The sequence below is a fragment of the Halichoerus grypus genome, chromosome 13 (assembly GCF_964656455.1).
Source record: "Halichoerus grypus chromosome 13, mHalGry1.hap1.1, whole genome shotgun sequence".
NCBI lineage: Eukaryota > Metazoa > Chordata > Mammalia > Carnivora > Phocidae > Halichoerus > Halichoerus grypus.
The window spans coordinates 36,084,088-36,099,614 of record NC_135724.1 but is presented as its reverse complement, the minus strand read 5'-3'; the positions used below and the strand labels follow the sequence as shown (position 1 = coordinate 36,099,614).

The 15,527-nt window shown below is 39.9% G+C and overlaps 1 protein-coding gene across 2 annotated transcripts in view; it reads left to right on the top strand.

Annotated features, from left to right (window-relative positions):
- Positions 1 to 15,527, top strand: part of ELP2 (elongator acetyltransferase complex subunit 2) — a 48,802-nt gene that overhangs the window by 19,815 nt on the left and 13,460 nt on the right. For both annotated transcript variants that reach the window (XM_078060421.1, XM_078060420.1), the window contains 6 exons: positions 1,117 to 1,266; positions 3,148 to 3,336; positions 4,468 to 4,537; positions 5,450 to 5,545; positions 5,692 to 5,749; positions 6,367 to 6,439. In XM_078060421.1, coding sequence (XP_077916547.1) covers positions 1,117 to 1,266; positions 3,148 to 3,336; positions 4,468 to 4,537; positions 5,450 to 5,545; positions 5,692 to 5,749; positions 6,367 to 6,439 — 636 coding nt within the window. The remainder of the gene's footprint in view (positions 1 to 1,116; positions 1,267 to 3,147; positions 3,337 to 4,467; positions 4,538 to 5,449; positions 5,546 to 5,691; positions 5,750 to 6,366; positions 6,440 to 15,527) is intronic.

Sequence of the window (15,527 nt, the reverse complement as noted above, 5' to 3'; positions counted from 1 at the left end):
TAACTTCAGAATCAATTTTTATGTCACAGAAGAAATTAGCACTTCTTAGTCACAACCTTTTAATTTTTTTGACTAGAAAATAATATAGCTTAGTTTAATCACTGACTGTATTCATCATACTTGGCTTTGAGTGACCTTTTAGCTATTTATACAAATTTACTTTTACTCTAAAGATTGTTTTACCACTACTTAGGTTGTTCAAAAGATGCTTGTAGATGAGACACATGACATTTTCTATATTTCATCGTCTCTTTGTTCGCATGCTTGCTGGTACAAGCTTCCTCAGGTTGTGGGTACGCTAGGTTTGATTCATCCTCTGTTCTCTATACCTGTAGCTCCTTTTACTTGATAAAGAAAGCCATCAGGACTCCTGGGTGGCGCAATTGGTGAAGCATCCGACTCTTGGTTTCGGCTCAGGTTGTGATATCAGGGTGTGAGATCAAGCCCCGCGTTGGGCTCTGTGCTGAGTAGAGTCTGCTTGAGATTCTTTCTCCCTCTCCCTTTGCCCCTCCCGCTGGTGCACTCTCTTTCCCTCTCTGTCTCCCTAAAATAAATGAATCTTTAAAAAAAAAAAAACCAATCAGGCACATACTTAGAATCTACTGACTCATTTTACATAATACTCTTTATTATGTAGTTTAACAGAAAAATACATAATGCCTAGTATGGCATTGTTCTGGGTGCTTTACAAATAAAAATTCATTCAATTCTCGTAACAACCGTATAAGCTTGGTAACTCTTTTACAGAATAGTTCTTTGAGGCAGAGAAGAGTTAAATAGTGTTTGGCTTCTAGGAGGCATTCAGTAAATGCTGAACAGAGGGGAATTTCCCAGGGTTACTGCTTTAAAGGACGCAACACATATTTGAATGTTTAAGTTCTAATATGCTTGATTGGAAAACCTATCCTTTTATTTTAGGATCCTATTATTTTAAGATCCCATCTTGTTTTTTTTTGTTTTTTGTTTTTTTTAGCTTTTTACCTTGCTGGGGGGATGGGGGCATCAGTCTTTTCCATCATTAGCCCTGAGGGCGGAAGGCATTATCATGATTAGACTTAATTCTGAGTAGTAATCATCTCTGATTATTTTGATGTGTAATGAGTACTTTCATTGCAGAGAGAGTGGACTCCAGAGATTGTTATTTCAGGACACTTTGATGGTGTCCAAGACCTAATGTGGGATCCAGAAGGAGAGTTTATCATCACTGTTGGTACTGACCAGACAACTCGACTTTTTGCTCCGTGGAAGAGAAAAGACCAATTACAGGTACAATGTCTTCCTACTTGACTGACATTTTTTTAAAGTACTTTTTTTTAAAAAACATCCTTTAGCATGTGAAAAGTGGGGCAACATTGTTAACCACTATGAAAATGCAAGTGAAAACAATGACACGGTGCCTCTGCACACTGTAGAGTGGCCGAAGTAAGAAGTACTGACAGTAAGGAGCGGAGCTAAGGATGCTGAGCGGCCGGGCTTTCATATGTTGCCGGTAGGAGTGCAAAATGATACAGCAGTTAGGAAAACGGTTCGGTATTTTCTTTTTTTTTTTAAAGATTTTATTTATTTATTTGACAGACAGAAACAGCGAGAGAGGGAACACAAGCAGGGGGAGTGGGAGAGGGAGAAGCAGGGAGCCCGATGCGGGGCTCGATCCCAGGACCCTGGGACCACAACCTGAGCCGAAGGCAGACGCTTAACGCCTGAGCCACCCAGGCGCCCCCGGTTCGGTATTTTCTTAAAAACTTAGACATACATATACTCTTTACAGTTCAGACAATTTAAGTGTTAGTTGTTTTCAAAGTGTATTTACTTGCGTTCTACATAAAATTTCACTTATCCCTTGTAATTTTAGGTTTAATTCATTAGGAAACACTGTCAAGTCTGCAGTAAAAGCAAATTTCTAAAGTCATGTAGTATTAGGTAATAGTGATTGAGGGCAATAAACTTTTCAGTCTTGGACCTGAGCCCAAAAAATTACAACCGAACTTTACCACTGGCAAGCCATTGAACTGTGCTATGTGGTAGAGAAAGCCTGTGTACTCAGCTTTAATTTCTGACAAAAATTCTTGGAACTGACTGTGGGTCAGTCCTTGAAAATGAGTGAAATCTGCCACTACTTCAGTAGCAGTGGTAGATTCAAATTATGGAGTTGAGGACATTGGGAGCAACACTGGAGTCCATTAAAAAACAAAGCACATGATTTGCAGTGCATTTCTTTGGCCCTTTGTGATTTATTACCTGTACAGCTCAGCTGTTGTTTATTAGTCATTCATTAAAAAAAAATGGATAAATTGGACTTCACCAAAATGTAAAATTTCTGCTTTTTGAAAGACACCGTCAGGAAAATGAGAAGACAGGTCACAAACTGGGAGAAAGTATTTACCAAGCACATCTCTAGTAAGGGATTGATATCCAGAGTATATAAAGAACATCTCAGAACTGAGTAATAGGAAAACAAACAATCCTGTAAAAAAATGGGCAAAAGATTTGAACAGATACTTCTCCAAAGAAGATACAAGGAAATAAGGACAGGAAAAGATTCTCAACCCCACTAGTCATTAGGGAAATGCAAAGTAAAGCTACAGTGAGATACCATTACACACCTATCAAAATGACTAAAGTAAAAGAGTGTACCAAGTGTTGATGAAGGGGCAGGCCACTGGCACTCTTGTACCCTGCTGGTGGGATTGTGAAATGTATAACCTCTTTGGGAAATAGTTCGGCAGTTTCTTAAAAATTTAAATATGCATCTTTGATATCATGCAGCCATTTTACTTACAGGTAGTATTTACCCAAGAAAAATAGAAGCCCACGTCTGTGCAAAGACTTGTACAGAAATGTTCACAACTGCTTTTTCAGAAAAAGACAAAAAGTGGAAATAATCTAAATGTCTATCAGTACGTGAATGGATCAACAAGCTTATGTATATGTGTATATATACATGTCTCTATATATAGCTGTACAAGGGAATACTACTCAGTAACAAAAAGGATTGAATTATCACTAAACACAACACAGATGAATATGCTCTGTGGTCATATTTCCATGGCATAATAAATGATTTTGCATCTGATATTTTGCTTGTTGAAAAGAATTTGGTTTTTGAAATGTATGATCATTTTTTGTTTATCCTATTTTAATACCCAGGTGACTTGGCATGAAATTGCCAGGCCTCAGATACATGGATATGACCTGAAATGTTTGGCAATGATTAGTCGGTTTCAGTTTGTATCTGGAGCAGATGAAAAAGTTCTTCGAGTATTTTCTGCACCTCGGAATTTTGTGGAAAATTTTTGTGCCATTACGGGCCAATCGCTGGATCTTGTGCTTTGTAATGTGAGTATTCCTCTAATGTTTCAACTAAATCCATGTACTTCATTTAAAAAATTTTTTTTGCTTAGGCCTGTAAACGGAGCTCATGGGTAAAAGGAAGTCAAATCATGTTGTTATTGGTTTGACAAACTTTTGTGCACATTGTGACGTGCAATAATTTAAATGTTAAAACCAGAAATTTTTTTAAACAGTAGCCTAAGACACTGTAAAGAATAGCAATGTTAAATCAAGGCAGGAATATCATGTATCATCACTGTGTTAGGTGCCTACAGTAAAACAATATATAATAGGTCATTTTTTTTTTTAAGATTTCATTTATTTATTAGAGAGAGAACACACAAATGGGAGCGGCAGGGAGAGGGAGAAGCATGCTACCTGCTGAGCAGAGAGCTGATGTGGGGGTCGATCCCAGGACCCTGGGATCATGACCTGAGCCGGAAGGCAGACATTTAGCTACCTGAGCCACTAAGGCACCCCTAGATAGGTCATATTTTCAAGGAGATTTCCATGTAGCTGTAGGTTAGAGGTAGGGAGCAGTGGAACTGAAGTACTTGGAATTACTGGATGAGACCAATGATTTATTTGGTGGCTAAAGATAATTTGATTGGTATAAATTGCAGGGTATAAGCAGATTACTGGCACTTCAAATGGCACTCTGTAAAAATTTTTTTAAATATTGAGTTATTTAAATATGTTTAATGAAAATACTGTGTGCCTTTTTAGGAAACAGTGGTGTTTGCATGGGCATCATTAGGCATGTGCTTGGGAGACTCTTGGAAGTAGAGCCCTGGGCATGCCATTTTCAGCCCACTTTTTGCTAGAAACCAGATGAGTGCTCTCTTTGTCAGACTTTGAAACTCATAGAGCTGTTAGGGTTTGACAAGCTCGTGGATGAGAAGATAGCCGACTTTATGGATTGGGTGTAGAGGGTTGGGGGTTAACTGCAGCCTGTCTTTGCAGAGTGATTGCTTAGCATTCCATCTGTTGGTTTAAAAGAAAATGGAAGTGTAGGCAGATATCCACACAATGTGGTCTTTAAATTGTTCCTCTGCATTTATGAGCATGATATTTTTGTGTGCCTGAGGTAATAGTAACTTTTAGTGTTTAAAACATGTATCATACTTTTTATTCCAGCAAGACAGTGATCTTCCAGAAGGAGCTACTGTCCCTGCTTTGGGGTTATCAAATAAAGCTGTCTTTCAGGGTAAGGCTTTAAGCGTCCAAAAGTTTTGAACCCATAGTGGTTTTTAAGACCTAGTTACACACTTGGATAACATGTACCTCATGTTCATTACTGATTTTTTTAAATAATTTTTTTAAGGTTGGGGCTCCTGGGTGGCTCAGTCGTTAAGCGTCTGCCTTCAGCTCAGGTCATGGTCCCAGGGTCCTGGGATCGAGCCCCGCATCGGGCTTCCTGCTCAGCGGGAAGCCTGCTTCTCCCTCTCTCACTCCCCCTGCTTGTGTTCCCCCTCTCGCTGTCTCTCTTTGTCAAATAAATAAATAAAATAATTTTTTTAAGATTTATGTATTTATTTTAGAGAAGGGGGGAGGGGCAGAGGGAGAAGGAGAGAATCTCAAGCAGACTCCTTGCTGAGTGCAGAGCCCCAAGTACGGCTCGATCCCTACAGCCCAAGTCAATACCAAGAGTCGGCCGCTTAATCGACTGTGCCACCTAAATGCCTCCAATTTTTTTTTTTTAAATCACAATACATGCATCTGCATTCTCCATCAGACATTTCATGCTAAGTACTCTGTCCATACGCAGACCCTGAAATTGGTGCAGCTTTCACAGAGTGTGTTTCATGGAGCACTGCCACCACACATGCGAATATGGCTAGCCTGAAGAATTTGTCTGATTGTTTTAAGTTTGGGAAACATTAGGTCAAAGAAAAAGGAAGGAATCTTTATGGAATTGACTGGTGCTTCAAGGAGCACATTTGGTAAATACTGGAGTAGCGGAAATAGCCTTGGCTTTGGAATCACGTTGATGTGTCTTTGAAGTACAATCAGTAGTTTGAGGTGCCACTGCTTTCTGATGGTCTTAATATTGGGATGTGCATAGGACATATACATATGAGGACTGATTGATGATGTTGATGTGTTTCTTTTAAACTAGGAGATACAGCTTCTCAGCCTTCTGATGAAGAGGAACTGTTAACTAGTACTAGTTTTGAGTATCAACCAGTGGCCTTTCACCCCTCCATCCTTACAGGTAAGAAATGGTAAAAAGGTGGTTTAACAGAGTCATTAGTACACATAGTATCGTACCTGTTACTCTTGACCTAAATAAGTGCTATGGAATTCACTTATTTGCATGAAAATAGAAAAAATAATTGCAATGCTATACATTTATTGTAGAACCTCCCACTGAGGATCATCTTCTGCAGAATACTTTATGGCCTGAAGTTCAAAAACTGTAAGTTAAACTTAAAGTTAAGCTCTTTGATCTGATTCTGTCATAGCTTGTGATTTTTTTTTTTTCTCACCACAATTTGATTTTCTCCTTTGCTTTCCTTTTACCTACATTGTTCCTTCCCATCTAAAAATCTTTAGTGGCCTTCCTAAGGGGTAAGAAAAACTTCACATAGATTTTTATATTACTCTGTATTACTATGTATTACTGGATTTGTTTATTGGTCTTCATATTTAAAGTAGAGACATAACATTATATTTCTTTTACTTTTTCAAAAGGACTTCTAAGATTTATTATTCTGTTGTTTTTGTTTTTTTCCCTTTTGTGGTTCTCCATCAAAACCTTTTCTGGATTTATTGTTTGTTGTACTGGGTGGCTGGGGGTGAAAACTCATATTTTAATCTAATTGTTTGAATAAGTTGTATTACTTTTAGGAAGCTGGCATTTTCCCCAGTCTCTTTTTTTTCCCTAAATGTATGCCTAGACAGAAATGTAATGTCCCTAAAAGAATTGTATGTTAGAGAGATTGATGTTCTTTTCACATTTTAAAACTGCAGCCTGAGAATAGGTGCCTATACTAATATAGGGGTCATGCATTTTTTTTTCTTTTTAAATTTTAGATATGGACATGGTTATGAAATATTTTGTGTTGCTTGTAGCAATTCAAAGGCCCTGCTTGCCTCAGCATGTAAGGTAGGGAATTTTACTTTTTTATTCTATTTGTTCACATGTTATTTGAGTCGTCAGACTCTTAAAAGTTGTGGTGATGGAGACGGAACACTCCGTGAAAGGCCACTGGGGCCTGCTTTTTTCTGAATCTTGCTTTCTTAGTCTCGTTTCCCTTCTATCCCTTCAAAAGCCTGCAACTGAGGGGCGCCTGGCTGGCTCAGTCAGTAGAGCATGTGACTCTTGATCTCAGGATTGTGAGTTCAAGCCCCATGTTGGGTGTAGAGCTTACTTAAAAATAGATAAAATTAAAAAAAAAAAAACCTGCAGTTGGATTTTAAATCTGTTTCAGCCATATCCTTTTGTTCTTAAATACTTGGTTTGAGTTGATTTATTTAATCAGGTATTTTAAAATGACCTCAAAATGCGATAAATTGAAATAATTGGGAGTCCTGAAGACAAGGGGAATGAGAAGGTGAAACCCAGAGCGCGCTCCGTTCCATCGGACAGTTTGTCCAGGAACAGATGTGGTACTGACCAGAGTGAATGGAGTCCCTCAGCCCGTGCCACGGTGAGGCAGGGTGGAGGCTGGCTTACTAGCATGCGGAATAGTGCTCTTCAAGCTTTTGCTTGGGGGAATGATCTCAAACTCAGAATTCAGTGTTTATCCATATTCTGTGGAGTGAATATATATGGAGGATTGTCTGAAAGGTCTGAGACCCACATATTTCTCTACATTTTCTAAAATTTATTTACTCGTTTTAAGCTGATGACTCGAGCTGCCTATCTGGTTGGGTCCCCTCTGTCTCTGCTTTTACTGTGGCTTCTTGCCACTACCTGTATTGAGAGGCATCATAAGAAATATTGCTGTGCCCCTCCTGCCTCATGTCCTTTGCTTGTTGTCCCCTCTGTGAGGATGGTACTGAGACTACTTCCTTTTGTTACAGGGGCCTGTGGAAAAAATGGAGCTTAGTAGCAGGAATAGCCATGCTTCTCCTGAGCAGCTAATTTGTTTTTAGCTTTGGGAACTGTCAGTCATATAATTGGTTATTTTTCCTTTTCAAGTGGGCTTGCTTGTACCAAGTGTGTGCAACTTTCTTATTGTTACTTGTATACTTTTTCTGTGTATTTTATATTTTAATAAACAGTAGAAAAGAGGTGTGGCTTGGAAAGTTTAAATCTGAAGGTTTACCTGAAGGTAGCCGGGTTTCTTGAATGGAGGATGCCAGCCACACATTTGGTTTTGATTGGTAAGGCAAATGATTGGATGTGTCTTCCTTTGAAACTAACATTTTTTTTTTTTAAGATTTATTTATTTGAGAGAGAGAGCGAGAATAAGCAAGGGGAGTGGCAGAGGGAGAGGGAGAAAGCAGACTCTTTGCCTAGCAGGAGCCCTACGTGGGGCTTGATCCCAGGACCCTGGGATCATGACCTGAGCTGAAGGTAGACGCTTAACCGACTGAGCCACCCAGGTGCCCAAAACTAACGTTTTTAACAACTTTATTTAAAGTTGTTAGCGTACTATAAGTTGCATGTTGAAGGTGAACAGTTTGATAAGTTTTAACATGTTTGTTTATACCTGTGAAATCACAACTATAATTAAGATAATGAACATAGCCATCAACCCCAGAAATTTCCTCTGCCCCTTGGTAAGTCCTCTTTCCTGTCCCTTCTTACCCTGTCCTGTCCCATCCCTAGGAAACCACTAATCTGCTTTCTGTCATGATAGAGTACTTGGCGTCTTCTAAAATTTATATAGATGGAATCATACAGTATGCTTTTTTTTTTCTTTTTTGTCCGCCTTCTTTTGTTCAGTACAAGAATTTGAGATTCACCCATGTTGTTGCATATATGAGCAGTTTATTCTTTTTTATTGCTGAAGAGTTTTCCCTTTTATAGATATATTACAGTTTGTTGATCTGTTCATTTATATATTTTTTTAAGATTTTATTTATTTGAGAGAGAGCACACAAGCTGGGGGAGGGCCAGAGGGAGAAGCAAACTCCTTGCTGAGTAGGGAGTCCAAAGTGGGGCTCGTCCCCAAGACCCTGAGATCATGACCTGAACCGAAGGCACATGTTTAACCCACGGAGTCACCCAGGTGCCCCTGATATATTCAGTTACTAATGGACATTTGAATTGTTTCCAGTGTTTGGCTTTAACCTATAAAGCAGTTGTGAATATTTGTATACAAGTCTACATACAGATACATGCTTTCATTTCTGTTGAATAAATACCTCTGAGTACAATTGCTAGATGTATGTTTATTTATTAAAAAAAATTGTTTATTTATTTTAGGGTGGGGGTAGCCAGCACAAGCAGGGCGAGGAGGAGAGGGAGAGGGACAAGTGCACTCTGCACTGAACACCGAGCCCAGTGTGGGGCTTGATCCCAAGACCCTGAGGGCATGACCTGAGCTGAAATCAAGAGTCAGATGCTTGGAGGAAGGGGGAAAAGATGGCAGAGGAGTAGGGGGCCCTATTCCAACTGGTCCCCAGAATTGAGCTGGATATCTACCAGACCACTCTGAGCACCTATGAAATCAGCCTGAGATGTAAGAAGATCTGGATCTCTACAAACAATATCACAGGCGGTTGGTTTCGAGGTACCAAGTGGGGAGCTGTGATTCCGCGGGCAGATATCGGAGGATAAACGGCAGTGGGAAGGTGCCTGGCCGTGGGGATCCTACACCGCCAGTGAGCGATAGCCTCCTGCGCTGGGGACGGGCAGACTCGCAGACCGGTAGCGGTGGGGCAAGGACTTTAGGGCAGCTCCCCAGACAGAAACTGGAGCAGCGGGGTCACGTGTGCGAACTGGGAGTGGCTGGCGGTTTTAGAAGTACAAAGGGCAGAGACGTGCCCCGACCTGGAGGCAGGACTGGGAGCACTGCGGAGGGGCGCACAACCCAGGACGCTGCAGTTTATAGCAGCACAGACAGAAACGGAGACAGTGTGGCCTGGAGAGCTCACTGAAGAACAGACTGTGATCTCTCTGCTCTGAGGCAGAGGGTTGGAAACGGTCTCTTCTGCTCTGACTCTTGGAAGAGACGCGGAAAGCCACCAGGGAAAGCCGCCAGAGAACAAAAGCCCCCCAAAAATGGTTCCCACTGAGCCCATACCCCACCACAAGGGGGAAGGGCAACTGTGCCCAAACAGGGTTGCCTGAGTACCAGCGTGGCAGGCCCCTCCCCCAGAAGACAGGCTGGGAGAACAAGAGACCAGCAACCCTAAGGTCCCTAGAAAACAGGTGCATCTTACTTGGGTTCTGGTCAATAATTGACTCTATACATTCCCTCAACCGCCCCTCAACAGAATGACTAGGAGGAGGAACCCCCAAAATAGGAAAGACTCCGAGATTATGACTTATGCCGCAGATTTACAAATGGATGCAGATATAACCAAGATGTTGGAGGTGGAATTCAGGTTAGCAATTGTGAAGACAACAGCTAGAATGGAGAAATCAATTAATGGCAACATAGAGTCTCTGAGGGCAGAAATGAAAGCTGAATTGGCAGAACTTAAAAGTGCTATCAATGAGATCCAATCTAATCTAGATAATCTAACAGCTAGGGTAAGTGAGGCAGAAAAGCGAATTAGTGATCTGGAAGACAATTTAATAGATAAAAAGGGAAAAGAGGAGGCCAGGGAAAAACAACTCAGAATCCATGAAAATAGAATCAGAGAAATAAGTGATACCATGAAGCGTTCCAATGTCAGAATTATTGGAATACCAGAGGGAGTGGAGAGAGAGAGAGGACTAGAAGATGTAGTTGAGCAAATCATAGCTGAGAACTTTCCTAATCTGGGGAATGAAACAAACATTCGTGTCCTAGAGGCAGAGAGGACCCCTCCCAAGATCAAGGAAAACAGGCCAACCACCCCGGCATGTAATATTAAAACTCACAAATCTTAGAACCAAGGAAACCATCTTAAGGGCATTTGGGGGAAGAGATTCCTTACGTACAGAGGGAGGAACTTCAGAATAACGTCAGACCTATCCACAGAGACCTGGCAAGCCAGAAAGGCCTGGCAAGACATATTCAGGGTACTAAACGAGAAGAACATGCAGCCAAGAATACTTTTATCTGGCAAGGCTGTCCTTTAGAATGGATGGAGAGATGCAGAGCTCCAAGACTGGCAGAAACTGAAAGAATATGTGACCACTAAGCCAGCCCTGCAAGAAATATTAAGGGGGGTTCTATAAAAGGAGAAAGACCCCAAGAGTGATATACAACAGAAATTTACAGGGATAGTCTATAAAAACAACGTCTTCACAGGCAACATGATGACAGTTCATATCTTTTCAATAATCACTGTCAATGTGAACAGCCTAAATGCTCCCATAAAATGGCACAGGGTTGCAGATTGGATAAGAAGACAGGACCCATCCATATGCTGTCTACAGGAGACTCATTTTGAACCTAAAGATACATCCAGACTGAAAGTGAAGGGATGGAGATCCATATTCCATGCCAGCGGACCTCAAAAGAAAGCTGGGGTAGCAATTCTTATATCAGACAAATTAGATTTTAAACTAAAGTCTGTAGTTAGAGACACAGAAGGACACTATTATCATTCTTAAAGGGTCTATCCAACAAGAAGATCTAACAATTGTAAATATCTATGCCCCCAACATGGGAGCAGCCATCTACATAAGCCAATTGTTAACCAAAATAAAGGGTCATATTGATAACAATACATTAATTGTAGACCTCAATACTCCACTCTCAGTAATAGATCATCTAAGCAGAAGATCAACAAAGAGACAGGAGCTTTGAATGACTCACTGGACCAGATGGACCTCATAGATATATACAGAACATTCCACCCTAAAACAACAGAATACTCATTCTTCTCAAGCGCACATGGAACTTTCTCCAGAATAGACCACATACTGGGTCACAAATCAGGTCTCAACCGATACCAAAAGACTGAGATTATTCACTGCATATTCTCAGACCACAACGTTTTAAACCTGGAACTCAGTCACAAGAAAAAATTTGGAAGAAATTCAAACACTTGGAAGCTAAAGACCACTCTGCTCAAGAATGTTAGGGTCAACCAGGAAGTCAAAGAAGAACTTAAACAATTCATGCAAACCAATGAGAACGAAAACACATCGGTCCAAAACCAATGGGATACTGCAAAGGCGGTCCTAAGGGGGAAATACATAGCCATCCAAGCCTCACTCAAAAAAATAGAAAAATCCCGAATTCACTAATAACTCTACACCTTAAAGAACTAGAGAAAAAGCAACAAACGATGCCTAAGCCACACATTAGAAGAGAAATAAAGATTAGAGCAGAATGAATTAGAAACCAGAAACACAGTAGATCAGATCAACAAAACTAGAAGCTGGTTCTTTGAAAGAATTAATAAGATCGATAAACCACTGGCCAGACTTACCCAAAAGAAAAGAGAAAGGACCCAAATTAATAAAATTATGAATGAAAGGGGAGAGATCACGACTAACACCAAGGAAATGAAACAATTATTAGAAATTATTATCAACAACTATATGCCAATAAACTGAGCAATCTGGATGAAATGGATGCCTTCCTGGAAACCTGTAAGCTGCCATGACTGAAACAGGAAGAAATTGACAACCTGAATAGGCCAATGCCCAGTAACAAGATTGAAGCAGTGATCAAAAACCTCCCAAAAAACAAGAGTCCAGGGCCTGATGGATTCCCTGGGGAATTCTACCAAACATTCAAAGAAGAAATAATATCTATTCTACTGAAGCTGTTTCAAAAAATAGAAACAGAAGGAAAACTTCCAAACTGATTCTATGAGGCCAGCATTACCTTAATCCCCTTACCAGGCAAAAACCCCATCAAAAAGGAGAATTTCAGACCGAGATCCCTGATGAATATGGATTCCAAAATCCTTAACGAAATCCTAGCTAATAGGATCCAACAATACATTAAAAGGATCATCCTCCATGACCAAGTGGGATTTATCCCCGGGATGCAAGGGTGGTTCAACATTTACAAATCAATCAACATGATAGGACACATTAATAAGAGGAGGGAGAAGAACCGTATGGTCCTCTCAATTGATGCAGAAAAAGCATTTGACAAAATACAGCATCCTTTCCTAATTAAAACTCTTCAGAGTATAGGGATAGAGGGAACATTCCTCAAGTTCATAAAATCCATCTATGAAAAACCCACAGCGAATATCATCCTCAATGGGGAAAAGCTGAGAGCCTTTCCCTTAAGATCAGGAACACGTCAAGGATGCCCACTCTCGCCACTATTGTTCAACATATTACTAGAAGTCCTAGCAACAGCAATCAGACAACAAAAAGAAATAAAAGGTATTCAAATTGGCAAAGAAGAAGTCAAACTCTTTTCGCAGATGACATGATACTTTATATGGAAAACCCAAAAGACTCCACCCCCAAATTACTAGAACTCATACAGCAATTCAGTAATGTGGCAGGATACAAAATCAATGCACAGAAATCAGTTGCTTTCTTATACACTAACAATGCAACTGTAGAAAGAGAAATTAGAGAAACGATTCCATTTACAATAGCACCAAAAACCATAAGATACTTCGGAATAAACCTAACCAAAGAGGTAAAGGATCTATACTCTAGGAACTACAGAACACTCATGAAAGAAATTGAAGAAGGCACAAAAAGATGGAACAACATTCCATGCTCATGGATCAGAAGAATAAACATTGTTAAAATATCTATGCTACCCAGAGCAATCTATACCTTCAACGCCATCCCGATCAAAATTCCAATGACATTTTTCAAAGTGCTGGAATAAACAATCCTAAAATTTGTATGGAATCAGAAAAGACCCCGAATCGCCAAGGAAATGTTGAAAAAGAAAAACAAAGCTGGGGACATCACGTTGGCCGATTTCAAGCTATATTACAAAGCTGTGATCGCCAAGACAGCATGGTACTGGCACAAAAACAGACATATAGACCAATGGAACAGAATAGAGAACCCCCATATGGGCTCTCAACTCTATGGTCAAATAATTTCGACAAAGCAGGAAAAAATACGCAATGGAAAAAAGACAGTCTCTTCAATAAATGGTGCTGGGAAAATTGGACAGCCACATGCAGAAGAATGAAACTCGACCATTCTCTAACACCATACACAAAGATAAACTCAAAGTGGATGAAAGACCTCAATGTGAGACAGGAATCCATCAAAATCCTAGAGGAGAACATAGGCAGTAACCTCTCTGACATCGGCCACAATGACTTCTTTCAAGATACATCTCCAAAAGCTAGTGAAACAAAAGCAAAAATGAACTTTTGGGATTTCATCAAGATAAAAAGTTTCTGCACAGCAAAGGAAACAGTCAACAAAACAAAGAGGCAACCCACAGAATGGCAGAAGATATTTGCAAATGACACTACAGATAAAGGGCTGGTATCCAAGATATATAAAGAATTTCTCAAACTCAACATCCAAAAAACAAATAAGTCAAAAAATGGGCAGGAGACATGAAGAGACCCTTCTCTGAAGAAGACGTACAAATGGCTAACAGACACATGAAAAAATGTTCATCATCGTTAGCCATCAGGGAAATTCAAATCAAAATCACATTGAGTTACCACCTTACAGCAGTTAGAATGGCCAAAATGGACAGGGAAAGAAACAAATGTTGGAGAGGTTGTGGAGAAAGGGGAACCCTCTTACACTGTTGGTGGGAATGCAAGTTGGTACAGCCACTTTGGAAAACAGTGTGGAGGTTCCTCAAAAAATTAAAAATAGAGCTACCCTATGACCCAGCAATTGCACTCCTGGGTATTTACCCCAAAGACACAGATATAATGAAAAGAAGGGCCATATGCACCCCAATGTTCATAGCGGCAATGTCCGCAATAGCCAAACTGGAAAGAGCCGAGATGCCCTTCAACAGATGAATGGATAAAGAAGATGTGGTCCATATATACAATGGAATATTACTCAGCCATCAGAAAGAATGAATACCCAACTTTTACATCAACATGGATGGGACCGGAGGAGATTATGCTAAGTGAAATAAGTCAAGCAGAGAAAGTCAATTATCATATGGTTTCACTTATTTGTGGAACATAAGGAATAGCATGGAGGACATTAGGAGAAGGAAGGGAAAAATGAAGGGGGGGAAATCGTAGGGAGAGATGAACCATGAGAGACTGTGAACTCTGAGAAACAAACAGGGTTTTAGAGGGGAGGTGGGAGGGGGGATGAGTTAGCCCGATGATGGATATTAAGGAGGGCACGTACTGCATGGAGCACTGGGTGTTATACGAAAACAATGGATTGTGGATCACCACATCAAAAACTAACGAGGTATTGTATGGTGACTAACATAACATAATAAAGTTAAAAATAAAAAGAGATGCTTAACCGACTGAGCCACCTAGGTGCCCCTAGATGTATATTTAAAGTTTTATGAAACTGCCAAGCTATTTTCCAAAATGGTTATACCATTTTATAGCCCCACTAGCAGTGGGAGTTCCCATTGCTCCATACCCTCATCAACACTTTGTACGTTATGGTCAGTCTTTTTAACCATTCTATTTGGTGTGTAACATCTCATTGTGGTTGTAATTTTCATTTTCCTAATGACCAATGATGTCGAGCATATTTTCATGTGTTAATTTTCCATCTGTATCTCTTCTTTGATGAAGTATCTTCAAGTCTTTTGCCGATTTCTTTATTGCATTGTTTTCTTACTACTGAATTTGGAAAAGTTCTTCATATACATTGGATACAACTATCAGATAAATGCTATTTAGTAATTATTCCCAGTGACTTGTCTTCATTTTCTTAACAGTGTTTTTCAAAGAGCAGAAGTTGTATGTTTTGGTGAAGCCTAATTTACCAATTTTTTTTCTGTATTGGGTTGTGCTTTTTGTGTAATATCTAAGAAATCTTTGCCTAACTCAAGATCACAAAGATTTGCTACATTTTTTTCTAGGAGTTTTATAGATTTTAAGGTTTATGTTTAGACCTATGACACATCTTTAATTAATTCTTGCATTTGGAATATAGGTTAAAGTTGGTTTTCTCACATGTGGTATTCAGTTGTTCCATTATATGTTGAAAAGACTATCCCTTTACCGACTGCCTTTTGTACCTTTGCCAAAAA